The sequence below is a fragment of the Lethenteron reissneri genome, chromosome 6 (genome assembly GCF_015708825.2).
Source record: "Lethenteron reissneri isolate LAM-NWPU_2019-01 chromosome 6, ASM1570882v1, whole genome shotgun sequence".
Classification (NCBI taxonomy): Eukaryota; Metazoa; Chordata; class Hyperoartia; order Petromyzontiformes; family Petromyzontidae; genus Lethenteron; species Lethenteron reissneri.
The window spans coordinates 9,513,883-9,541,636 of NC_083784.1; the positions used below are offsets into that span (position 1 = coordinate 9,513,883).

Below are 27,754 nucleotides of genomic sequence, written 5' to 3' on the forward strand. Positions count from 1 at the left end.
TAAGACCACGACTAACGTATAGCGACCTTCAGGGTGAGAGTAGTTGAACGTCATCAGTGTAGATGTGGTAGCCAACGCCGTAACTCTTGACGAGGTGACCAATTGGAGAGATGAAATACTAAAAAAAACCTTAACAATTTTTCATTTTACCAGGTAAGGCCCACTGAGCTGTCTAGCTCTTTTTTTCAGAAGCGACCTGGTTATCACAAATGATAGCTCAACGAAGTGGTTTATCGTGGAAATGTATACCAGGCAAACACTCTAAATGCATGTTTCTAAAGGTGAGGGAAAAACCGCAGGACCCGGAGAAAAATCCACACGACCACGGGGAGAGAGAAAGAGACGCGCAAATACACAGCAGGCATCAGAGTCGGGATCGGGATCGAACCCACGACCTCCTGTATACCAGGTGAGGGAGTTAACATCTCCTAGCCACCACGGCGAGATTAAAATGAACATGAGGGGTCCAAGGACAGAACCTTGGGGAAGCCCCCTGAAGACAATTTACTGGTGGCGAAGAGGTCCCCTGGACTTAATGAGAAAAAAAAATCCAATCAGTTCAATAGATGTGCAAAGGTAGTCAAAGGGCCATTCCCGAAGAAAAAGAACAGCGGCTGGCCTGGGCCTGCCGCGAGGTATATGGCCGTGTCTCGCACTCATCTTCGGACAGGTGAGAAACGCTGGGAGGGGTGGGGAATTGTCTCGCGATTGACCACAATGACTCTCGGGGGGGGGGGGGGGGGGGGTGCTGACAAGTCTGGAGACGTTCGGCCAGGTGCAGCACAAGCAGCAGCAGGCCGCATGCTCGCTCCGCACGGAAGCGCAGCAGCACGTGCCGCGCGTGCGCAACACCCTTGGCTCGAGACGGAGCTGGCGCGGCGCAGGTTCCCATCAGTCGGACTGGCGGTGGGTCCTTCACAGCACCCACACTTGCCCCAAGGTGCTGCAGCGGGTGCAGCGGGTGCAGCGCAGGCGACGTCGGGTTTGAGGGGTGCAGCAGGTATTTATGCGACAGTCAGGATGGCCGAGCGGTTTAAGGCGCTGCATTCAGGTCGCAACTTCCCATGGAAGCGGAGGTTTGAATGACACTTAACAGCACGGTACTCTTGGGTGGACGCCACGGTGGCGGGATGTTAACTACCTCGTCACGTGTACAGGTCGTGGGTTCGAGCCTCGCTATTCATTTAGAGTATTTGGCTGCTATACATTTCCAAAAGATAAGCCAATTCTCGTTGAGCTATCATTTGTGGCCAGGTCACTTCTGAAAAGAAGCTAAATAGCTCAGTGGACCTTGCCTAATAAAATGCAAAATGAGAAAAAATAGTTTAGTATGTTGAACTTCTTTCACACTGTACATAGCCAATTGTGCTGATCGGAGGTGCGAGGAAATAACAAACGAAACACAAAAAGCAGTTCTAAAGAAATTAGTCTTTACTCTAGATGATTTGAAAGTGTGTAGCTCCAGTGGCTTCCTAATATCGGAAGAGTATTCCAGACGGCCGCAAAAGCGCATCTGAAAGCGCCACGCGATGCGGTGACCGCCTTTGTTAAATGGCCAGCCAAAAGCCGCTGCGAGAATGACCAGAGCTTGTGTGATGATGGTTTATGCTCCTTGACGAGATCAGCAAGGTGTTGTGGTTCGCTTTTGGGCACGCACTTTTTGCGTGTAATGAGTGCGACCTCACAATGTATTCATTGGGCAGTCCACCCGGACAATGCAGCGGCTGCCGATGTTCTCTGGCTTGTGCGTGGTCTTCCATTACTGTGGTCAACGTTGTCGCGTTGGGAGCAGGGCCTTCAGGCAGCTGAATGTCACGCGTTTTCTAAGCAGAAACTCAAAACAAATTTCAGCATCTCAAAAAATCGTGAGATTTTTTTATGAGCAAAAGCAGTAACGTTATTTGAGCAAGAATATAGAAGGCATTACTTTTGGGGCATCCCCTCCTTTCATTTGCAGCGGTGAGTGCACAACTTTACTGCACGCTTCGCAAGTTCTCGCTGGCGTGATGACATTAAAAAAAAACTGTTTTGCGGAAAAGTGTTTATTTAATGGTGGTTCACTCCGTGACTGGGTCAATCACTTTGAAAAACGTTCTGACCGGAAACGCGGGTGGATCGTGTACAAATAGGCATCCCTGCGACTAACCCACAGCATTCGACTCGCATATATATATAAACACGCTTATAATACACCTACAGTGCACGCTATAGGAGGGTTCCTACATAGTATTCTACATCGGTGTCATGGTATTTACAGAGGAAATATACAGCCAGCGCCTCGACCAGAGCGGCTTTGCCCCCAAAGGGACGTGTGCACTTGCAACGGAAGCCCCCCTTTTTGTTTTAAATGCAAACTCGTGCCACCCCCCACCACCCACCCCCCCTGACTCCACTTACACTTTTTTTTCATTGCCGGTCGAGGCCGTGCCGCCGTTGCGTGGGGGCCGAGGTGACAGCCGCCGCCACAGTTGGAGGCGCAAGCGACGATCGAAACATCCGTGGCCAGACGAGGGGCGTGAAGGCGTTAACCGCGAACCTCTTGTGTTAGGAACGGCGACTTTTTAGATGACCCCACCACCACGTATTAAAATAAACTCTCAGAGGTCATCCGATGAACGATTGTTAAAAGGGAAAATTCACAAAAGTCAAAATGTCTCGATGTGTCCCAAATGAGTGGCGCCGGCAGCTTGAATTAGAATATAGTTTGGCTTTTGGTGAAAATCAAATCTTTGCTTAATCAGCAGCCACCGACTCGTGGACCTTGCGTACGTCGTTCTGCAGGCGGATGGCCGGTGTTTGTCTCCACGACAGCATGGTTGCACTACGTGCGGTGCAGAAGTTCAAACGGACACGCACAACCACGGGAGCCAATGTTTAAATTCCCACTTTCTTCTGAGCAAACTCGCGCGTCTCCAACGAGCAATGGGGGCCGGCGCTCCGTTTGTGGCCCTGAGCCAGTGGGTGAAGATTCCACATTCCCACGGCATGAGCCCATCTCTCTAGGTCAACCACTGCCGATTTCCCACAAAATGGTGTCATTTCATTGACCTCTAGAATGATGATTTGCCCATCCTAGCCCGCACCAGGATGTGAACTCACGGCTTTCCGATTCTGAATTGAGCTCCGAGCACACCAATCGTTACCAAAATTCATGGTTTTGGATAAAGTGGAGTTCAAAGACTCGCAAGTTGCTTCTGTGGGCACGGGAGACCGCCGTTTGACTTTGAGCCCTTCGCAGCAATCGAGCCTGTACCTCCTTGTAAAGGAGCTAGCTGGAAAAAGCACTTGGTACTGATTGCAGCACATAAGTGCAGCACACGGCCCATGCGTGCAGCACACAGCCCATTTGTGCAGCAGTGCCCATTAAATTTGGCTGTGGCACTGCAGTCAATCGGAGAGGTTTATGGAAAGACGCAACCCAGGAAACAAGCAGCTGGCGTATTTGTACTTGCGGAGCTGAGCTGTGTGTCCCAGGCTGTCCAACACCGGTTTTACCAACGAGACCTAAATCGTTTATGTCTCGTTAAAATGCAACTTTCAAGAGAGCCACCACGAAGCCACCCGGTGACACCAATAGTGCGTGGCCGCCCTACCCACGTGTTGTGTCACGACCGTCGAATGTCTACGTAAGCTGGGTAGAGAGACACCACGCGCACCCCCAAATCGTGTTAAGATGCTATTATTGCACCGTAGCAACGGACGATCGTACGAGCAGCCTCAAACACTGACCCACAGCCTCAAACACTGACCCACGGCCTCAACGCCGACATTCTCGCTGGAGTCCCCTCGCATCCGTCCGGCAAGTAGAAAAAACGCCCCCCGACCCCGTATGCTACTCGGCGACGCGCGGCGCATGCCGGGAGCCACTCGATGTCGACCCTGCGGATCTCGGCGCTCGCCCGGGGATTTAAAACCCCCTCTCAAGGTGGCATTCCCCCCGGGTGGCTGTGCGACGCAGTATCAGAGGTGAATCGGCTTCTTTATTCGCAGATGATTTCAAACTTGTTCCGATGCCGCGCGTATTACTCTCGTTGGGATTACGCACGGCAGGGATCATTGCCTCAAACGCCCTCCTCCCCCCACCCCCTTGAATATTTGAAATGAGACGCTATGTATTGCTGGGGCAAGCGCCATATGAATGCGATGAATATCGTTGCAATTACGTATCGGTATTTTTGCGAATGAAATGAGAGCCCCCCCCCCACCCGCTTGTTTTTTGGGTTGCGCCTTCCCCCCCGCGCGCCACGGCCTGACCCGGCTTCATACCGACAAGCAACGCGTATCGTCGTCGAACCTTAACACGGTGCAAATTATCTCCAATTAAATTAAAAAGGAGAGGAAACAACAACGCGCCAAAAAATAACCACGTACAATATAACAGCGACGACGACGACAGCAGCAACAACAATGACGAAAACAATAATAGTAGTAGTATTAACAAGCACGACGAGATTACTTTAAAAGGAAACAAAATAAGACGGTGAGGGGAGAGACCTCGGAGGGTTTAAGTCAAGAGACCCTTCTCTGTGCTCTGCGCCCTGCGGAGGCCACATGGAGATGGGAATCCGAGGGCGGACCTGTCGATCGCTACGACGGGGAGGTGGGCTGAAACGGAGAACATGGGTTAGGGGCATGGAGAGGGAGGGGGGGAGGTAGGGGGAGGGATGGGGTGGGGGGAGGGCAACACCAACACATTGCTTTTCGTGTGTTCCTTCTCTCGCTTCAGTGTTACGCTCAAACGCGTCGTCTTTACGTTTCTGTTCGCCCGCAGGCAAACCTCGTGCGTATTCGCGCGCTAGAGCCGCTCGCGGGCGGGACGACGCACGCGCTGCGGGCGGGAGGGTCCGGCCGCGGATGCGCGTGGGCGAATATTTGGCCTGCGGCGACGATGCGAGCGGCGATGGCACGCGCCCGCTGCGCCCGCTACGCTCGCCCGCACGCACGCACGCACAGCGCGCCAAGGCCTGGGCAGCGGTTGTACGTTCAACCAAACGTAGTATCGTTGCGTAATTTGCAAATACAAAGGGACACATGACTCGCTGGATATATTTTATATATATATTTAACATATATTAGCATTTACTACTGTACAGCAAAAAAATACAAAGGTCGGATTTATCAATGCTTGGTACGCGAATAGAAGAGGTTTGCCTGCGTCTGTGGTTTCTTGGCAACGTTTAAAGACCGCAAATTGTCAAAACGTCCGGGTTTTAGTAATGCGACCAAAGCAACAAGAATTGCGACCACCAACGCAACTCAACAACTCATTCCAACCTTGCACCGACGCTCTTCTGGCACTGGAATCTACAGGAGAGGGTGGGGGAGACGCCGTCGCTGTCGCGAGGGCCAGAGGATGCACGATGGTCATTTTAGGGCAACTGTCGCCAGGAATTGTCACCAGCAACGGTTTCCTACGCTTCTGGACAAATCTGATAACTGCTTGCTCCCTAGTGTGCACATGGGTGGCAACATCCAATCAGATATCACCAGGTTGTGATATCTGATTGGATGTTGGCAAGTCGTTGCTCATCGTCGACTCTGCAAGCAACTGTTTTAGTTTGCTAGATCGGCCAGGTGGTGAAGCGGTAGGGCGAGCGGCCCGCAATCATGAGGTCACGAGTTCAAACCCTGGTTGGGGGATTGACTTGGCCCATCGTCGCTCTGGGCTCCATAAAACAAGTACCACTTCGTATGGAAGTCAACAGTGGTTGTCCTATGGAGACGCTCACACCTGCCATAGGAATGAGGTATTTCCACCACTGGTTCAGGGCTGTCGTTTGAGCAGGTCACCGATTGGCTACACCAGGGGTCGGCAACCTGAGGTTCCAGAACCGCATGCTGCGATTTATAAGGACTGCTTTCGTGACGTTATTTATTGAGAACCACCGTCTCCCGTCTCGTATGCATATTGCATTGCGGCCCTTGAAATATTGAGTCTTTTTTTTACTAAATTCAAAAAGAAAAAGGCTCTTTCCTTGTTATTTTGGTTGCCGACCCCTGGGCTAGACAAAGCTCCGTGACTCCAATGGAGTCACGAGCGCTGTTCTTGGCAACTGGCTTTGCCGGTGGCGATTGCTGGCGACGATCACCAAAATAACTAGCCCACGTGCATCATGGCCTTGCCCACAACCGTCACGGCGGTGCGACTTCCCCCTATGGGTGTTGGCGATTTAATCCCACGTGGTCTGGGTGTAAATCTGACATTCTGCAGAGGAGGCGCCCCATCACACATCCTTCCCCACCGCGGGAGTGTCTCTCTTTGCCTGGGACTGTTGCACTGGGTGGCTGCGAGGTGCCGTGGGTAAAGCAACGGGCCGTGGCGAGTGTCCCAGCCTCCGTGGATTAACAACCGTTTGTTGCATAGCAAGCGCAATATTACAAATTCTCGTACGATTACCACCACACCGGAATCACTCGCATTTTATTTTAAACGGGGAAAAAAACTACAACGCTTCCGAGTCATCGTTAAGACGCTAATATTAAATTATTCGCAAAATGTTTTTTTTTGTCAACTCATGCAGCTATTGTGAAAACCCTAACGGTATTTTCACTCGCAAGTGCGTAACGCAAAATGTACATATAAGTCTCTGTACTTTGCATTTAAATCCTTTAGCAAAATGGGAATGGCGTTTCTCAAACGTCAATCCGTGAGCGTCAACAAACGTGTTGTCTCGTCTACCAGGTTGTCATCCCTCGTCGGTCTGCAGTAAGGGAATATTTCTGAAGCTTGCTAAACGTCGTTATATTGGTAAATGTAAAAAGACCGGACTGTCAGGTAAGTACGGGGTCTGTTTTGAAATAAATATAATTATTTACGACCGAGCCATGAACCAACGAGAGATGATAACGCTGCCAATGTTTTGTTTTACAATACGGGCCGACCAAGACAAACATATTGCCTCATTCATCCCGATTTCCTTCTTGCGAGTAAACATTTCATATTAGCAAAACAAGGCCCTAACGAGGAATCTGTGGGCAGCCTCAGCGTGCGCACAGAACCTTCTCTCCATGAACTCTCTGGCCTGGCCCTGGCGGTCACGTGCAAATTAATGGCGCGCAAACAAAAGCAAAGGTAGGTGGGAGGAGGTGGGGGGGGGCAGGGCCGCCGCTGAGACCGGACAGGAGACTGTCGCTGCGGTGAGAAGAACCGTCGCTCTGTGAGCGGCAAGCAAACGGCCGTTCAGCTCAAACGGCGTCAGGTGGCTTACTGCATTCATCCGGCAAGAGCAGCTACGTAATTTCCAACTCTGCTCCTCTCACTCCCCCCCCCCCGCCACCCTCTTCATTTGTCACCGTTCACAGTTGGGTTTCCACCAGAGGGGCTTTATTCTAAGCGTGAAGATATCTCTAAACTCCCCCTCGTCTGGATCTATTATACTCTGGGCTTTACCAAAGCTTCTGGCCTTTTTGATGTGAGCGCATGCTGAAAACGATGGGAAGTTGGTGGCGGGGGACAGGGTAAGCAAAGTGGTGGTTGGGAACAGCGGACGGCAGGAAAGCGATGTGGATGTAAAGAAGGAAGAAGAGAGGAGTTTGTTTGTGATTGGTGGGGGAACGCGTGTGCAGGGTGGAGGAGGGAAGGTGACCGAGGTGGGCAGTGGAGTGGCACGGTGACCACGGGGTAGAGCTCAAGCTAGACATGGTGGTGGTGGTGGAGGTGACGAGGCTGTGAGAGCGGTCATTGCAGGTCGAGTTTCAACTGTGCAACAGCCGAGGGATCTGGCAGAAGGAAAGAAGCGATGGCATCTTTTTTGTTGAGGCACATTGGCTGGGCTGAGCACAGGCCCAAAAGGCCCAAACCAACAGCACTGCCCAAGTTATAATGGCTTACGAGTGTAAAGCGTTTCTTGAATTGAGCAAGATCATTACAAGAGCTTGGGAAAAAGTGACGATGGGAGGGAATTTCGTAGTGGAACGGTGTGTGGGATGAAGCCGAAAGGGAAGAGCGGTGAACTGCGGTGTGGCGAGCGAGCGAGCGGATGGTACGTGCGTTGTTGCTATCGGTCGTGTGGAGGTTGAACACGGTGTGGGGTGAGATCAAAGTCGACGTCTGGAAGACCTCAACAATGATGGAAGAATCTGTTTATGAAGTCCACGGGAACAGTGTCCACGGGAGTGGCGATAGAAGAGAGTGACAAGGAGGTGACTGACCACCGGTGAGCAAGCGACGGGAGTGAGTCAGCGAGTCAAGTTTGCTGGAAGAGCGACCGCGGCAGCAGCAGCAGCGATAGAAGAGTGACACCGCGAGAGCTGCACGCGTGACGGTCGTTCCCACCACAGCGCCAGCTGTTTCTCCCGCACCCAACGCTCCCCCCACCAACCCCCCACCCCCACGCTGCCCCCCGCCCCCTCCGCGCGACCCCGTGATCAGGTAGTGCGGCACTGCACCTGGCTCTCGGAGCCCGAGTCGTCGTCCGAGCCGAGCTCGGAGCCCGTGAGGCCCGTGATGCGGTAGCCCATGTTGAGCAGCATCACCTCCAGGGGGTCGGCGTTCATGCGCCGCTGGTTCGCCAGGCACACGGCATCCGTGTCGTCCACCACGCGCTCATTCTCAAAGCCGTTCTGCCGCGACACGAGGGACATGGGGGGGACACGGGGGACACGTGCGGGGGGGACATGGCGGGGGGGGACACGGAGACACGCAGGGGCGGAGACGCTCAGGGGGTGACGGGTGGGGGGGACACAGGGAGACACACAGGGGCGAAGACGCATGGGGGGTGACACGGAGGTGACGGGGGGACACAGCGGGACACGGGGGGACATGGATGGGACAACGGGGGGGGGACATGGGGGGGGGAGCCACACGAGGGGAGGGGGAGACACGCAGGGGCAAAGACGCACGGGGGTGACGAGGAGTGACCCGAGGGACACGGGGATGGGGCGGGAGGACACGGTGGGGGGGGTGGGGTACGGGGGGACACATGGGGAAAAGGAGACATGTTGGGACACAAAGACATGGCTATACAGGAACACGGCAGAATGGGGACAAGGGGACGCAAGGGCATAGAGATATAGGAGTATGGGAATACAGGGATGAAAAGGCAAAGATACATGGAGACATAGAGAAATGGAGACAGAGACCAATGGACATGGGGAAATTAAACGAAGGAAGACGAGCCAGGGAGACACAGGGAGACACAGGGAGACGGTACAGAGGGATACACAGGGGCACAAGGACCCGAGGACACAGACAGAAACATGTGGACAAAGAGACATGAGACAAGGGCATGGGGAGATAGGGTAAAGAGAATCAAATATGAGGGCTTGACGACACGTGGCACCCAGGGTTAAAATATCTGGTGCAAGCAATAGGGCTGTGCTCATGTCAATTTGCAGCCCTAAGCCAGCGGTGAGAAATCCAGATTACCATGACACAGGCCAGTCGGTCTACAAGACGACCATGTTCAAGTTCCAAAGAGGTAACGATGAAGGGCCGAGTTGACCCACGATCAGGATTTGAACTTGTGACCTTCCGACTGTGAGCCGAGCGCTCTTTGACCGTAGCGCCACCCAGGGCCGATGAGGTGCTGCAATAACAGGCGCTCGATTATCCGGGAGAGCCTCAATCAGTCGAGACTTTTTTTAAACATTTCCTGCTTCGAGATGTACGACCTTTTTCCTTCTCCACTCAGTGTTTTACAGTGTGGAAGAGACTCATGCGTACGAGAGGATAACACTCAAATGCTTTCTCCCACAGTTTCCCTCCGGTATCTCTCCAGTTACCCCCTTATGTCCCTCTGGGTTCCCCATGGTTCCCCCAAGCATCCCTCCGGTTACCCCCACACTTTCCCCCCGGGTTCCCCCCTGGTACCCTTCCATTTTCCCCCACACATGCCCCCCGGTATCCCCCCGGGTTTCCCCGCACTTCCCCCCCGGGTTCCCCCCGCACCTGCGGCCTCGGGGCCCAGAGTCTGACGACGGGGTCGATGCCGCTCGAGGCCAGCAGGCAGGCCGAGGGGTGCGGCTGCAGGCAGTTGACGATGGACTCGTCTCCGCGCAGCACGCGCAGCAGGTTGCACGTCGCCTTGTCCCACAGGAAGAAGGAGCCGTCGTCCGAGCCGGCCACCACGTACTGGCCCGCGCTGACAAGGCGCCACGCAGCAACGCACGGGCACACGCGCACAAAACTACAACAGCAGCAGCAACCGTCATTCGTTACCATGTCACCACGGCGCTTGTGCCAAGCTAGGTACGCTTTGAGGTCGTCACATGAAGTGTGGAAGGATCGCTGCTGGCAGGAGGTCGTGGGACAAAGCCCGACGTTGTTGGGTCGACTCACGTGAGATGATTGACAATAAGACACGGCCTCTATTGCTGACCTTGGCACACGCTCCAGTACTCCTGCTGCTACCCCCTTATGACAAGATTGTTACCTTTGCTTACATACCCACGTTTAACTTCAAAAGTCTGTTAAGTTAGTATGGAGGAGTAGGGTCATGCTGTATAAACTAAAAGAAAGAACATTTGATATTGCGCACTCTTATACGAGTCCCGTCCATCACGAACGCGCATTGATCACACGTTGAAGTAGGCTCTTTAAAACAACAACAACACCCTTTGGTTCTGTCGGTTTCAGGCGCAACACACGCGTCCGTCATCACCTGATGACGGACACTTGTGTTGCGCCTGAAACGTCGTTATTTATTTTATACCTATGTGAGTATGGATTCCTGCAGTCACGAAAGTTTCAAATCAAGATTAAATAACAACACCGTTTTAAGTCTGTTGCGGAACTTGCTCGGACTCAGGGATGGATCCCGAACATGATCTGGTAACGTGTTCCAGCTCTTTGGCTGGAGACCCCGAAACTGTGCTGGCCGTATCGCGCATGAGGTCTACACGCGGAGCGGACAGCAGCAGGTCGCCGCATGCCGCGGATCGTAGTCAGAGTCGATTTGGGTCTGTTGAAGCTAGTAGAGATTTATACCGAGAGCAAGGTTGGCAGTTACAAAAAAATGATGGTACAATGATACATTACAGCGAAGTTTTGCACGCCCCAATGAATTGAACAATAAATTCACTCTGTAATGGTGGAGCAAGCAAAGAGAACATTATTTGACATTAACTAAGGCCGACTAAACCCACGCTTAACGTTTGACCGCTTTAGCTGACCTGTGGGAGAAGAACGACGGAAGGAAATCCACCGTCCAAAACCCGCACGGCTTCTCACCGGTTCAGACTAAGAAGATAAACGTGCCTGTCCCACGCCACCACCTGCTGTGACATGGCCTACCCGAGAGCGGCGGTGCGGGCGAGACGCGACGGGGCCTCACCTGCCAAAGTAGTTGGCCTCCTTGATGTCGGTGGTGGTGTTGCAGTGGCCGCAGTAGCGCAGCTTGTAGTCGTAGCTGTGCTCACGCAGACGAAGCTCCTCCTCGGAAAACCCTCGCACGCGCCCGCCGCCACTCCCTGCTCCGCCGCCGCCCCCGACGCCCCCGCCGCCCCCGCCGCCACCACCCGCCGGGTCAGTTGCCTTCCTCTCGTCGTCTGTGGGGAAGCGGGGAAATGGGCGAGGGCGACGGCGGCATGTCGGTCGACTCCGTGACGCGATCGGGGGGGGCGCTGGTAATCTCGGCGTAGGATGCCCACTGGTCCGGGTTTGATCCGGACATTCCGTGAATTGGTATCTCTTGTATGGGTGGCAGGAAATGATTTGTACTGAAATCTGACACCGGTGTTGCTGCGTTGAACTGGATCACAGTGGACTACACAGCGCTGATAATAGACCCAGGCTGACTGAGAAACATGTCCAGGCTTGCTCTGTGGGAAAGGTTGCAATCTAAGCTGTGTGGCAGAATGCGACACGGCAACACGTCTCCTTGGTGGGGGTCAGCAAGTGATCTGCGTGTACTACACACGGTACTACACGCGCGTGGCACTACACGCATTAGTTGTGTGGGACACGTGTATCGCCCACGTGGGGTCCACCCCCCCCACCCACTCACCACTATCCGTGCGGGAGAAGAGCGCCGCCTTGATGTCTCGGTCGAGCGCGTCGCACGCGCTACTGCGCGCCTGCTCGGGGAAGCGTCCGCGGAAGTCGTCGAGGCAGGCGAGCGCCTCGCCCACGTGCCGCAGCTCGTACAGGCAGCGCGCCAGCCGGAAGTGCGCCTTCAGGTGCCAAGGGTTGAGCGCCACGGCCGCACGGCAGTCGCGCAGCGCCGCGTACTGGTCGCCATCCCTGCGCCGACATCGCCGTCGTGAGCCGGCGAGAACACGCGACGACCGGCAGTCGTGGTGGGTCGGTACATGCCGAGGTACACTCGTACGCCGCTATACGCTGGTACACCGGTGGTACGCCAGTACACAGCGATCCGGTCATACACTGGTACACGGCGGTACGCTGTGGTACGCCGTACCACGGTGTACCACGTCGGTACGTCGGCACACAGCAGTACGCTCGTATACTGGTGTACAACTGTACGCCGGTAGACAGCGGTACGCCACACTGGCACTTCTCAAAACACCAAACACGTATAGTACCGCCGCCTTTGAGAACGGTTCTTCCGATTGCTCACCAATCGGGTTTCGTAGCAGGAATTCTAACGCTCCATTTCGATCACCGCCTGATGCCGAGATGACAGTACGTGTGTGTATTTAACTTTGATTGTGTTGTTATAAGAACTACCAAGAACAAAAAAATGGAACCGGCAAAAAGACCAAGAGAGAGATCAGTCAGCGGGACGGTGCAGGGGGGTGAGAGGCAGGGGGTGTGGAGCAGGGGGGTGCGGGGCGAAGGGGTGCGGTGTAGGGGGCTGCGGTGCAGAGGGATGCGGGCAGCAGAGGGGTGCTGAGAAGGGGGGTGCAGCAGGGGGGTGCGGGGTGCTCACCACTTGCGCTTCATGTAGGCGGCGGCGCGGTTGCCGTAGAGCACGGAGTTGGTGGGGCAAAGCGCGACGGCGCGGTTGTAGAGGCTCACGGCCACGGGCCACTGCTGGCGCCCAAACGCCGCGTTCGCCAGCTGCTTGAGCTTCTCCACGGCCGGCGGCAGCTCGGGGCTAGCGGAGCACGGCACAGCAACGGTAACAATCGAGAGTTTTAACCGCGCAGCGTGCCGAAAACTGCGACTCAAATCGCCGCCGCTGGATTTTTAGTGTGCGCAACCCGTGGCTGTGGTGGGAGACGCAGAGCCACGGCGGCGGCCGCGCGCCCACTCACCTCGGCGGCGGCTGCTGGGGCTCGTCGGACAGGCGCAGGCCGTTGCTGTGCAGGTGCAGCCCGTTGGAGACGCCGTTTGCCTGCTTCCCGTTCTGCACGTCGGCTGCGAGTGCGGCAGCGCAGCGCCGATTACGGGCGTATACGTGACGCGCGGCCTTCTGTGTTAAGCTGCTGCTGGGCGAGCGCCTCCGCCGGACCGAGATCACGCCGCGGAGATGGAGCGACGAAAATCGGCTCGTGCGTAGATGGTGGGCGCGGATCGTTACATCGCAGGACCGAGCGATATGGCGGCGGCTTCAGGGAGGCCTTCATCAATGCAGCGGATTGACCATGGCCACCAGTGACAATTGAGATGATGAAATCAATCATTATTTTTACGTGCCGATACCGCCCTCAATAAAGTAGGCATTTGTGCACATTACGGTACAGGGGGCATTTAGCAATCGGAGTGAAAAAAATAGACCTGTCACGACCTCAGCGGGTAACACGGTTGAGAAAAGGAGATTGCACCCGATGATTGAGAGGATTGAGATGATTATTGAGATGGAGAAAATTATGGTGATGCGAGTTGTCGTCCAGTGCGCTGGCTCACCGCCCGGCGTTGCCCGGCGTCGCGAGGCAGCAGAGAAGCAGTACGGGCGCTGGCGGCTGTGGAGGTCGAACATGTAGACCTGCCGGCCATGCGGAGACACCCGGTGGCATCAGCCCCACACTTCGATCTGTCACTCACGAACTAAATCTCAACTACTTTTATTTAACAGGGTAAGGCAGCAATGAGCTATGTAGCTCTTTTTTCAGAAGCAACCTGGCCACAAACGATAGCTCAACGAAGTGGCTTATCATCGTGTGGACATTTATAGCAGCCAAATATACTCTAAAACGCACATCGACTCTAAATGTGGAGGGGAAAATCCCGGAGGACCCGGAGAAAAATCTACGTGACCACAGGGAGAAAGACACGCAAACTCCAAATATACATTCTAGATTTGAAGCTTTCGTGACTGCAATGATTCATATTCTTAGGTTTTTTCGGTAAAGTCACGTAGGTAAAAACATTAAAAAGTAAATAAAAATAAAAATCACGACGTTTCGGAGGCAACACAAGCTTCCGTCTTCAGGTGGTACCGTCACAGCCACGACAGCTGTATCAAGTAAATGAGAGATTGCAGAAGCTACCACTCCGTTTATATAATGGTTGGAGAAGGTGGTGGGGCAAGGGCTGCATACTTTTATTAATATGGTAAGGTGAGGCTTAAGACTAAGAATAGACTGCATAACAAAGGTTGAGCCTTTGTTATGGAGAGGTGCGGTTTGTGACTCAACCTGTAACAGGGAGACCACCACTAAACAAGGTAAAACTGTGATGGTTGTCTGTCAAATAAGATTGGCAAATAAGTGTAGTTAAATCTTTTTTGCATGGTTAATCACATCTTTCTAATGATTACTCAGTTTGTAACCGTCATCACGGTTGAAATTATGTCTGTGTTTGTATATTTGTATGGCTTCGTGTACAAACCTTTGATGGTAGCCAGGAGGTTTGCAGAGAACCTTGGTCTCGGAAAATACAATTTCATGAGAGCCCACCGAGTTGTAGCAATGATCGGCAACGGCCGAGATCAGTTCTGCCGTGTTTCAGATCTGACTTGTGCTCGCGGACACGAATCAGAAACATGACGTTTCCTTTCTCCAATGTAGCAATCACCACAAATGCAACTCAATTTGTAGACTCCAGGATACTGTATAAGTCAGGAACGACATCCTTCACAGATGGAATCAAATCACGGATTTTATGCACTGTACTGAATCGGACTTGGATCTTATGTTTGTTTAGAAATTTTGGAGATCTTTTTGGTCACGCCTGCTATGTATGGCAACAGTGATAGTTTTGGTCGGAGTTTCACGTGGCTGTTTCTGTATGGTGGGAGAAACAGCTTGGCGGATAGTGCGGTCAGAGTATCCGTTAATCCTGAGGGCCCGATGTACATGTCTTAATTCACCGGCCAGGTGGTGTTGGTCAGAAATGCCATGGGCTCTGTGGTATAGCGTTTTGATGAGATAATTCTTTTGAGATGGGTGGTGGTGGGAATCCGGTTTCAAGTAGGAATCTGTGTGGGTGGCTTTCCTGTAGACAGAATGTCCCAAGGATCCGTCAGGCCTCCTCTCAAACAGAATATCCAAGAATGGTAGTTTACCGTCTTTCTCCACTTCCATGGTGAATCTGATGGATGGGTGTCTAGAATTGATTTGGTCCAAGAAGTGGTTCAATGCTGGGAGGCCATGTGGCCAGATGACGAAAGTATCGTCCACATACCTCTTCCACAAGGAAGGACGCAGGGTGGATGTCTGGATGGCGTCTGATTCAAACTTTTCCATGAACATGTTGGCTATAACTGGTGACAAGGGGGAGCCCATAGGGGTACCCTCATTCTGTTTGTAGAAGGTGCCATTCCAGGTAAAATAAGTGTTGGTGAGGCAATGCCTAACCAGCGCAGGTACATCAGAATTCAATCCATGTTGGACTAAGTCCTCAATTATTGTTAGGGTGTCCGGTACTGGGACTTTGGTGAACAAAGATACTACATCAAAGCTGACGAGGATGTCATCAGGAGATAGTACCATGTCCTTAACCATAGAGACTAATTGGGTTGAGTTGAGTACTGCCGAAGAGGTCTTGCCTGTGAAGGGGAGCAGAGTATCTGATAGAAAACGGGCTAGTTTGTACGTAGGAGAGTTTATCGTCGACACGATGGGTCGTAGCGGGGTGCCTTCTTTATGGATTTTGGGAAGACTTTAGAGTCTGGGAGGTCTAGCCGCCGATGGTTTTAGAGAGGGATGTTTGCTTGGTTCGATACAGCAGGCATCAAGGTCGGGATCGAACCCACGGCCTCCTGCATAGCAGGCGAGGTAGTTAACATCTTGCCACCGTGGCCGCCCCCATACTCTCCGCATCAACAATTCCCGCAACCGAACGTAGCGACGGCATGCCCGTGGGGAGAGGCACGGGGGCCGACACGCACACACCTGCTCTCCGCCCATGTTGACGAGCAGCTCGTTCCCGTCGGGACTGAAAGTGAGGTACGTGACGGCGAGCGTGCGGAACCTGCGCTGGTAGTCCGTCTGCTTTGACGGGAGGTGACCTGGGTGGAAGATGGGGAGTGGGGGGTGGGGGGTGGGCAGGCAGGCGAGCAGCGTTTGGGTTGAGTGTCACGACCAGGGTGGGGGGGGGGGACTGGTGGAAGGAGTGACGAGCGGAGGGAGGTGGCGGGCCCTGAGGCTCGCCGCTGAGCGTTGCGAGTTCTGTGTGCGGACACGGCGAGCGTCGCTCTTTGGGTTTGTTGTACGGACAAGGAAACCGGAGTCGTCGTACCTCCCCCACACCTCTTCATGGCCCAGGCAACCGTTGGGTACACGACACTCCACTAGCAGACCAAGTTCACTCCTGCCTGTGCTGCCAAGTGAAGCGATGATTGTTTACATCATGTGGCGATGCATGCAAATATATGACTACAAACTAAAACTAAACTATTTACATTAAGGCCCACTAAGCTATGTATTACTTTTTCAGAAGCGACCTGGCCACAAATTATAGCACAAACAAGTGGCTAATCATGTGGAAATGTATAGCACTCAAATACTCAAAACACATGTTTCTAAATGTGAAGAGAAAAACTGGAGGATGCGGAGAAAAATCCACGCGACCAGAGGGAGAACATGCAAACTCCAAATATATAGCAGTCGTCAAGGTCGGGATCGAACCCACGACCTCCTGCATACCAGGCGAGGGAGGTAACATCTCCTAGCCACCGTGGCGCCTCTAGTAGCAAGGTTGGCACGAGCCACGGTGCAAAGAACAAAATGGGGGAAAGGGGGGGGCATATCTAATTTTCCTTCTCTTCATTCCTGAGCCTGTAGCCACCCGGGTGGAATTGCACCGCCTGGACACTCTGTTAGCTACGGGCACTGGCAGCGGGCTCACCCGCCACGTAGTACTGCACGGCACCGTCGGGAAGCTTGCTGTACTGCGAGTCCAGCTCCACCCCCGTGCCACTAGGGGCGTTCAGACGGCACGACTTCCTGCGCGGGTGTCGGGCGGCAAACGGGGGGCCACACAGAGGTCTCAAGAGCGGAGCACAACGCGGTACCAGCAAATCAAACACAGGGGCCTAGCACAACGTGATACCAGCAAGTCAAACACAGGGGCGTAACACAACGCGCTACCAGCAAGTCAAACACAACGCCGGTCCTCACTGGACGGCTGCTTCTTCAGGTTAGCTCAAGCTATTAATGCCGCTTACTCGACGATCTGATAGAACCTGACCTGTGCTGCGTGATCATTCGCATGTCGTAGAGGCGCACGTAGGGGTCGTTGGCGCCCACGGCGAGGCTCGTGTTGTCGCTTGGGTTGATGGCGAGGCATTTGGCCTCCACCTGCGAGCTGCAGTACCATGTCAAGTCCACCAGCACCTGCGAGCGGTTGCTGCTCTCGCGGAGGTCAAACTGCCTGCTCCGCCGCCACAGGGAGGGTGACGGGGGAGAGCGGGGTTCACGCGGTCGGGGGGAGAGGACGCCACCAACGGGGTCACGCGTGGTTTGGCGGTGGTAGTGAACGGAGCACAGAGGCCCCTCGAAGACTTCACATCCATAATAGAGGTTTTTGGGTTAGATTGCGAAAATATCTAAATGTGTCGTTAAAACCCGCCACCACCTGACACAGCCAACTAGTAAGGGTTGTCACGTAAACAGAACGTGCCAATTCGTCACTAGTACAGCACACCGGTGTGTTGGAGAGCCAAGCCACAACATTTACAAACGGAGTACGACGTTTCGCCAGTAATTACAACTAGCTTCATCAGGCGACAGCCAGATTTGTGGAGAAGTCTTACTGTTTCGTTCCTTATATAGAGGTGTAGATGTGTTGCTTCTGCTTTAAGCAACAACTCACGAGCTAGGCTGTGTCGGGTGGTGGCGGGTTTTAACGACACATTAATATATTTACACGATCTAACCCAAAAACCTCTATTATGGATATTGGTCGCGAAAGCCTGAGTGTTAAACTGAAGATTTAACAGTTTGCGAAGAAAGTTGGAAGGATTTATGCATTAGCTCTGTCTGTCCGTATCACCCTCCCTTCCCTCCTACCATCTTCCCTTACCTCTCACCCACTTCCACCACTTCCCTCTACCTACCACCCACCTTTCCATTACCTCAACCTACCTCGTAGCATCCATCTCCCACTACCTCCTATCATACCTCCCACCCTCCCTACAACCACCTTCCCCTGCATCCCAATGTCTCCCACCTCCCTCCCTCTCCATCCCTCTCCTTCCCAGGGCCATGCCTCATTGCAGGTGGGGGGGGGAGATGGTACCCACCGGATGGTGCCATCCTCGCCGGCGCTCCAGAACATGTGCGGCGTGGAGGCGGCCGTGGCGATGCGCTTGACGCGGTTAGTGTGCTTGTCGAAGATATGCAGCGTCTCCTTGCTCACGACGTCGTGCACGTGCACTTTGAAGTCAGCGGCGCCTGTCACCACGAGGCGGTCGCCCGAGTGCGGCAAGAACTGCGCACACGCACGCCGAGTCGTTTTACGGTTAGCGGTGCGCGTGCGGCCATTTCCCCGTCAGAAGCGATCGAAGCAATCGACGCAATCGACGAGCTGCTTGTTCACAAGCCGTCGGAATTGTTTGCCGTCCAAACGAGGCAGATGTAAGAGAGGGACGATACGAGCTAGGCAGATAATACAAATGAGACAAATGGAACGGATTAAACGAGATGAACAATACGAGTGAGACAGTGGTGTGTGCAGGACAATACAAAACAGCATAAATTAATTAACGCGGACTTAATCGGGAATCTGGTGTGGTGTGTAAACATCGACATTGGGGAGACAAAAGCACACAGGAGTGGTGCCATCCACAGCATACCTCTTGTGCACCATGCCATGCTGATTCAACAGGTGCTCGCTAACAGCCGTTTCCCAGGCGGTCTACGAGCGTTCGAAGGGGATCGCCCCATGCTGAGTGGGGGGTGCCACAATGGAGAAATATTAACTCCTCGTCTTGTATACAGGAGGTCGTGGGTTCGATCACAACCCTGATGCCTATATATTTGGAGTTTGCGTATTCTCCCCGTGGTCGTGTGAATTTTTCTCCGGGTCCTATGGTTTTTCCCTCCACATTTAGAAACGTGGCTTTTAGAGTATTTGACTGCTGTAAATTTCCATGAGATAAGCCACTTCGTTGAGCTATTATTTGTGGCCAGGTGGCTTCTGGATAACATCTACATTGCTCAGTGGGCCTTACCTGGTAAAATAAAACTAGTTTAGTTTAGTGTAAGTGAGTGCGGGTTATGCCTTGACAGAGAAGATGTTGGCTGTGTGTCCCGTGTGCATCTGCAGCAGCTTGCGGTGCCTCAGCGGGTCCCACAGGATGATGTGCTGGTCGTCCGAGCCCGACGCGAGCATCCTGCACAGGGGGGGAGGAGGGAGGGGGAGGTGGGGGACGAAGCGAACAAGGAGGTAAGTTGGGAGAGTGGGGTGGAACGGGAAAGGGGGGGCGAGGTAGGAGGATTTAACACGGTGACTTTCGTGACCAATATCCATAACACAGGTTTTTTAAGGTTAGATCGCGTAAATATAAATGCGTCGCTAAACCCGCCACAACCCGACACAGGAAATTAGTAAGGTTTGTCACGTGAACAGAACATGCCAATTGGTTAGTAGTACAGTACACCGGTGTACTGTACTAGTAACCTGTATTATGGAGCAGGAGGCTTTGGACGCAGACCGTGCCGTCATTAAAGGCCAGCATTGCGATCGCTCCTTCAATCTATAAACATCTGCCAGTTCACCAGCGAGTTTTGCAAGCAAGCCCGACTCTGCTGATGAGACACGGAATGTCAAAATCAGTCCACAGTTTACCTGTGTTGAACCAATGCTGCTGAAATTGCGCACTCCCAGAAGGTCGTGCGTCGAAAGGGATATGAAAAAAAACCCTTTATTTGCTCACGTGGAGGGACAGATATTGGCGGGATGTGAAGTCTGCCTGTTTACTTTGGTGCCATTTTCAGTTCACCTCCCAGTTCTGCAGTGCCACATCGATACAAATTAATTTAATTAAAATGGGTGTATGCGTTCGTTCTTAGCAGTGCAAGGGTGTGTTAGCTGCTCAATACCTGCTTCTGGAGAATGTTTCGTGCGGGAATTTAAAACCGTCATGTCAACTTTGTGAAATATCTCCAGTACTTTCCAAGCACCGGATTCAAGTGTGATCGAAACTTTCATCAGTTTTCCACCCTCTGCTCTGAAGAGCTATTACCAGCAATGTCAGCCTAATATACCGGTACACTTAAATTTTAAAAAGGATTGTGATGCAAAACAATACCACCAATGCAATCCTACAATTGTTATTTGGTCAACATTAAAGACTGCAATCGATAGCGAGAACATTCGTGAAAACAAGAGATCATGGTCGATATTAGAATAAAAATCTACACTGCGAAGTCATCACGGCGAACCGTGCTTGCTTCCAAACTTGCACATTGGACACGTCCTCCAAAAGCTACTACTGCTAGTCACAACACCACCACCACAACCTGGCTTCCATGCTCAATGATAACCATGGGCACATCCTTGAAGCACCACTCCGGCAGTTTCATATGTCGCTGCGTGGCTTCAGAGGCTCACACACGCCCGTGGCATTGCGCCTGTTCCAGCAGCGGCCGTGAGAGGCTAAATTAAGGCGAATTTGTACTCAGTGTGCCAAGCTACACGGCAATCAAGGGCTTCACGCTGAGTTAATAAGGCACGTCCCCTCCACAGACTGACAAATTAACATATACGCCACAAAAATGCTGTGCAGTAATTGTAACTTTAAATAATGTGTGATAAACGTCCTCAATTGACGCAGTGATTTTGCAAAGGCGCTCCAGTGTACATATTTCCTATATATATGTTTAACCCCTTGCGAACAAGAAGTTCCATCTCAAAGTTCATTTCCAGGTGAAATATTCTAATTTAAAAAAATCGTAAGCATGCAAGTATTGACGGGTTGGCGGTTGCCAGCTACTACCGGTTCGTATGTGTGTGTGTGTATGTTGAACTTCTTTCGCACCGTAAGTAGCCAACTGTGCTAATCGGAGGTGCGGGGGAAGGACAACACACATGATCCACTTTAGTGAAAAGGAATTGGCCCAACATCCACAATGACGGTTCCTGAATAAGAAAACCGACGTTCAGACCGGCGTGCGTTTGTGCTGCTGCTGCTGCGTGCGTATGACTCACTCTCCCTTCTCATTCCACTCGAGGCAGTTGACGCAGCCCGTGTGACCCTACGGAGAAACGGAGAGAGTGCAAATCAGTGCAGCCGTTCCACGGCTCGCTGCACTTGCATGGGGCCCCTCCCTGCTGTCAACGGCCGTGACTGCAAAGGGGAACACAGTGATAGAGATCCCCCCAATTTAGCCTTGGAGACCGAAAGGAAAGTGCTATGAGCGAGCGTTTATTAAGGGACGGCATAGCACAAGAAGGGATGGTGTGGTTACCACCCAAGGCTGGGCCGTCTTGTTTCCCCACACCATTCACTGAAGGCTGAGCCAACCTACGCAAGACCCGGGACAAGGTTAAGATAGCGCTCGCCACTCACGTCACGTATGGCCCGGAATCAAACCCAGCCCGCTGGGATCGTAGCACGGCGAATGAACCACTGAACCCGCTGGCTTAGACTATCAAACAAGTCAGCTTCAAGCGACTGACACCTGTTGTCCAACCAAGATGCTCAGTGGTGACAACTGCGTAGCACTCAGGTGGCCGGTATGAAACCCCTAGGCTCGCCGGCCACCTATACTTGCAGTCTCGTGCATCTCTGCCGGTAAACGTTCTCAGTCGCCCAAGGTTCATCGCTGATCTTCTTCCTTTACCGTAATTAAGACTCCCAACTGTGTTATCGGCATTGCGTTGCGAGACGAAGAAAACTGCACTTGGAACTCGCACAGCAAGCAGTGCTCCTCCCTGTGTTAGAAATCAGTGCTGGAAGTTGATGCTACAGAACTGCTTCCGAAATTCCCTCAAAGGACCTCATTACACACGCCAGGGTAGGGGGGGAAATTTTTGTTATGCCCTGCAAAAGTTAGCCGCGCGCATCGCAAAAAATAATATTGAGAGTCGAATCGATTGGCTTTTTGTGTATTCATGAGTGACGAGGCGACGGAGATGAGTCGGTGTAATATCTTGAAACCACGGTATAATCGCTAAGTGGCCGACACACCTGGATTCATCTATCCGTGGTGTCAGCGCTGCTGGCACGCATGGCGTTAGTGCCGAGACAATCTCTTCAATCTCGCCCGTGACTCTCCACCGCGAAGCGGAGTGACACGGCTGGTGATTGGGCGATCGAGTGGGCGAGCGTGGCATCACCTGCAGCTCGGCCTCCAGCCCGAGGCGGCGCACCATCGCGTCCGTCACGTGCTGCCTCCGCTGGAAGGAGAGGACCCCACGCTCCTGCACGCGCCGAAACCCCGCACACCCAAAAGCCGGGTGACACCGCACGCCTTTCCTGCACCGACTCCGCTCAACCACTTCCTCCACGCATGTTTACTACGGTTGCATTTCTCCAATCCAATTTTCAGAAAATATCTTCTGTTGCTGTCCGCAATCTCAGTGATAGTGCAACTCTGAAATGACTCCTTTGACTTCCGTATTTGATTACTTTCTACATGAAATTGCAGTGTAATTGTACCATGTTATAATTTACTCATTAGCCTGGATTACTCAATCGGTTTCCACTGGAACCAAATGCATTTTCATCGTCTAAAAGTGGATGAAAAATGTTTGTGTACAGATTTCATAGCCCCTTCCAACATGCGTTGCTCCCTGAAGGCATTTAAAAGAAATGTTACCTTCTGAGCTGCACAACGGCATAACGTCACACAGCGTGTCACGTAACTTCGGGAAATTACATCACACCTTGGACGATAATGCACGTGCATCAAGGCAAATAATTTTAACGCTGGATTGTCTACAGATGTCAAACACCCTTTGATCAATCTTTCTGGGTTTCTATACGGCAATTCCTTTATATAATTAATACGAAAGTTTAGTTCATATCGGATCACCTTTAGGGACGTTATTTGTCACCAGTTTCAGACAGAATCAATGCAAAGTCAAGCATAATGTTTAATGGTTTGTCTTTCATATAATGTGATGGACGGTATATAGTCTTACGGTAAAAAAATATTTTTCTAAATGCAGTTTGTTCACATTGTTGGTCGATATCCAAAATTTAAAATATTTGGTTCTGTGACCTTCGTGAATTATATATGCATGTGATAAGGGAATAAAGTACATGTACAGCAATTTTGTAAATCCACTGCTGGATAAAAGAGGCTCTCCACACCGTGCGGGAGGTGGCAGCTGTTGACCATATTTCACCAGGTTGGTGACCGTGAGAGAACATAAAAGTACAGTACAACAATGGATTTTTCTGCACGGTCCCCTTTTTTGCCTACCACACAGATAATAGGGTCAAGGGTCGGTTATACTCAAATCAGTGTTGTTTCCTTCTTGAATTGAAGATTGAGGCATTGTTATATGATTGAAGTAACTAATTTGTGTGTAAAAAAATTAGTAAATAGGTCCACAAATGTAAGCAGCTGCTCCTACATTGTCAATGAATTCCAGTTATTCCAACTGGTTGTTGACCTTTACAATTTTACAGTGGGCTTCACCTGCTCAGATAAAAATTGTTTTGTTTCATTTGTTTATGTTTCAAAGCATTTTGTTTACCTCTCCTAGACTTTACACTCCTATCGTGTTTAAGAATTGTTTGTTGTTGTCGTGCCCCGACTGGACATCTGTGAAAGAGAGCTTTATAGCTCATTGGATTCCTCCAGGATAAATACATCTTCTGATATTTTCCACTCCGACAAGGGCAATGGTTATATTTAAAATTCTGACATCTGGACCATCATCCTCATCATAAAAACAAGGGGTATAGTTTAAAAAAATTCAGAGATCTGCATAAAATTCCTCCACTAGTTTTATGATTGTGTCCCCATCAATCTTGCTTCCATTTGAGATTCACAACATCATGAACTTTCTTTTTTGTTGTTGCAAATGTTACGCGTCATTAGGGACGCTGCTGCCACGGTGTAAAGTGATTAGCACACTGGACTTGCAATCCAGGTGTCATCAGTTTGATTCAATTTCCCGGTACGGCAGTTGAAACAATGGGAAAATTACGACCCTATCAACTCGCTGGGGACTTCATTCTAGGTGGATATGTGAAATGGGCAGTTTTGTGATCATCTACCAATCAGTCCAAGATTTAAAAAAGGTGCTTACACCACGCACAAATACTACACTGGGTGCAGACGGTTAAGTGGTCAGGGCGGATATACGATGGCTAGAATTACCAGAAACGAACCACAACATCTTGCAGATCTCGTCAAGGAGCATAAGCCATCACGCAAACTCCGGTCATCCTTGCAGCAGCGGCTTTTGGCTAACCATCGAACAAAGATGGTCACTGCAAAGCGCGCTTCCAGATGCGCTTCTGCGACCGTCTGGAATGCTCTTCCTTCTGATATTAGGAAGCTATTCAAGCTATAACCGACCTTTTCACATATACACATATACCTCAGTCCCAAGCGATTTTATATGCAGCAATGTACTGGGATGTTGGCTACCAACAACAAGGCAACTCCTATGACTAATTGGGAATGGGACGCAAGCGTAGGATTGATCACCCTGTCGCTGGCCGCCTTTGGGGAGGGTGTATAGTATGAAAGGCCGAAACACCCTAGGAACCAAAGGGTCACTACTGACGATGCGCTCCCCAAATTTCACCAGGCTCACTGTTCATGAACTCTTGGAAGTGCTTGCACAAAGGATAGTAACATCTCATCCTGTGTTCTTTGGAATCTGTAGTAATTTTCCCACTGTCTTTAGTTTGTTCTCCTTCCCAAACACCTCAATTAGCACGGTCAGCTACGCATGGCGCGAGAGAAGTTTAACATAACACACACGCATTCTTATAATTGTAAATCCACGGTAAATAATGAAAGGAAAGACAGGGAAACCACCGCGTCGCTTCACCTTGATCTGCCGGTTGATGATGTCCATGGTGACGTTGTAGGGATCCATTGCGGGACGATTGCTGTGCACCACCTTGCGCTCGTGTAAGATTGGCTCTGGCTGCTGGTCCCCTGCGATGGGGGGGGAGTTGACGCGTACGGCGAGAGAGCGGGCCGCTAGTGGAACGACGGCGGTGAGGGCGGGCGAACGGCGGTGGCGGCGTCGGCGTCTCGAGCGACTCTCCAACTCGACTCCCGCTGGCCCTGAGAGGACGACTCGCGGGGCTCACCCATGGCGGGGGACGGGGGGCCAGTGACGGCGCTGAGAAATCATCACAGAGAAAGAGAATCGATCATGAAGAGTGAGCTGTTACAACGTTCAACTGTTGAGATTCAACCGTTAATGTGCCTACCAGCTTAGAGTTGTGTAAAGTTACATCGACTTTTTATAAATCGTAATGCGCGTTAGAGTATTTAGAACGTCCTGTATGTGTTATTTAAACTTCGAAATGAACAAAAATTCACAAAAAAAACCATTGCAACCAACAGAAAGAACACCCCTTTCGTCTGCACACGGTGAGTGATTACGCCGTGTGATGCGAGCTGTGAACTTTGTCAACTGAAAACGAAACAATACATTCTGCAATCGACGAAACGGGGCTATAATGCTGCTTAACAATTTCAAGTTCAGGAGCCCGCAATACATCGGGTGAAAATAACTGCTGGAAGTGACACTGCTGTTTGCATGGGACGAGGTTTCACACCCAAACGCAGTTCACACGAGCCCGCGGCCCAGCAGCTCGTATTGCATGCGAGGGTGAGAACGCATCAGAGGTCTGGCGATGTCAAACACCCTCGAAATGTCGTTCGAGGTATCAAACACATTCCAAAAGCCGCTTAGCTTATCAGACACTACTTCCCAAACGCCAGTCGAGCAGGCATTTTCCAAAAACAGCACACGCGAACACACAGACGTAAACACAGGATGGACAACAACATGACAGTGAAAAGCGTTGTTGTTCGGGAAAAAAATTGAAGGAACAGAAAAGAGAGGAAGACCTAAGAGAGAATGGCTTGCCGACGACATTAAGAGATCGGTGCCGGACAGACTGTCCACTACTTGAGCGCATATTGGCACTGCGGGACACAGACAGGGAAGTGGGGAAAACAACAAAAATACGAAATGTACAGCAGACACAGACTAACTACAGTACTACTACTACAGTACTACTACTACAGTACTACTACAGTACTATTACAGTACTACTACTACAGTAATATTGCAGTACTACTACTACAGTACTATACAGTACCACTACTACAGCACTGGTACTACAGTAAAACTACTACAGTACTAGTACAGTACCTATTACAGTGCTACAGTACTATTACAGTACTACAGTACTACTCCAGTACTACTACTACAGTACTATTACAGTACTACTACAGTACTAGTACAGTACCTATTACAGTACTACAGTACCTATTACAGTACTACAGTACTATTACAGTACTACTACTACAGTACTACTACTACAGTACTATTACAATACTACTACAGTACTACTACTACAGTACTACTGCCACTGCCGCTGCTGCTACTCCGGGGGCGATCTGCCCCATGGATCGTGATGACGACGTTGAGTTTAACCCGGGACAAGCTCGTTGATCGTAAAGCGTTTACGATTAACCTCGAGTGGAGAGGGGGGGGGCAGGGGTGGTGGTTGGGGTGGGGGGGGCCTCCACTGCGGCCAGCGGGCGGAGGGAGGTGGCTGGGGGGGGGGCTTGGCTAGGCGAGAGGGAGGCGCTCGCAGCGGCCTCGGTAAAGGCGACGACTTCCCGACTCGAAGCCCGCTCCTCCCTCCCTCCCTCGTCCTCCACTCCGCGGCTCACTCCGTCTCCACCACCACCGCCGCCGCCGCCACTACCTCGTCGTCGTCGTGGTTGTTCGAGGGCAGTCCGCCTCGACCCGCGGCGCCGCCGAGAGGCTGCAGACGGTCGCGGTCTCTGCGCGCTGCTCGCTCGGGGACGCTGGTTGGGGGCGGAGCCTACGGGCCACGGGTGATGCTTTACGGCGCGGCTACCGTAAAGCATCGCCCGTCAACATTAAAAGAAAATCTTTCAATTTAACAACAACAAATGTATTTTTTTAACGGTTTCAAAATTTGCCGACATCAACTTCGCGCGAGCCTCTGTCGGATTCAGATGCTGAGAGAATTGTTTGTTGTGATGTTTTTTTGGGGGAGAATTAAAAAACCCCATTGCGCGGTATTGGGTGCGAAGTCGTCAGTGTCGTGAACAGGAGCACTTTGCGACATCTTGACAAACGAGGCCCCCCGCTGCCAGCGACGCGGAGATTGCGAAATCACTTCTCCTGATACAAAGACAAAGATCCCCCGTGTAGACTTAACAGGCTGTTGGGGCAAGTGCTGTTAGCGAGCAGCACCTGTCATAAGTGCTCCACTGACAACAACAACAACCGCCATTCGCCACTAAGTGGCGGATGACGTCACCACGGCGCCTGTGC

The 27,754-nt window shown here is 51.8% G+C and overlaps 1 protein-coding gene across 2 annotated transcripts; it reads right to left on the minus strand.

The window, feature by feature from the left end:
* Positions 1–2,026: 2,026 nt before the first annotated feature.
* LOC133354763 (WD and tetratricopeptide repeats protein 1-like) lies at positions 2,027–27,291 on the minus strand. Of its 2 annotated transcripts, XM_061571870.1 has the most exons (17): positions 27,156–27,291; positions 25,250–25,549; positions 22,571–22,654; positions 21,440–21,486; positions 19,511–19,622; positions 18,531–18,718; positions 17,477–17,659; positions 17,135–17,232; positions 16,180–16,295; positions 13,751–13,829; positions 13,159–13,261; positions 12,831–12,998; positions 11,946–12,181; positions 11,274–11,487; positions 9,890–10,082; positions 8,389–8,562; positions 2,027–4,605 (listed from the first exon to the last, which is right to left on the minus strand). In XM_061571870.1, exons 2-17 carry the CDS (start codon positions 25,295–25,297, stop codon positions 4,588–4,590), a joined length of 2,061 nt encoding a protein of 686 aa, XP_061427854.1. In that variant the 5' UTR covers positions 25,298–25,549; positions 27,156–27,291; the 3' UTR covers positions 2,027–4,587. The 2 variants fall into 2 exon arrangements, with proteins under 2 accessions (XP_061427854.1, XP_061427847.1); XM_061571863.1 differs by lacking the exon at positions 2,027–4,605 and having other exon boundaries at positions 5,045–8,562.
* Between the last annotated feature and the right edge of the window lie 463 nt (positions 27,292–27,754).

Bases quoted from the DNA above. Each gene is read 5' to 3' on its own strand.
- LOC133354763 (XM_061571863.1), bottom strand. From the start codon at position 25,297: ATGGATCCCTACAACGTCACCATGGACATCATCAACCGGCAGATCAAG. The intron at 22,655-25,249 runs GTGAAGCGACGC...CGGCGCGTGCAG, and splicing joins TCATCAACCGGCAGATCAAG to GAGCGTGGGGTCCTCTCCTT. The intron at 19,623-21,439 runs GTGAGTCATACG...CCCCCTGTGCAG, and splicing joins GAGTGGAATGAGAAGGGAGA to GATGCTCGCGTCGGGCTCGG.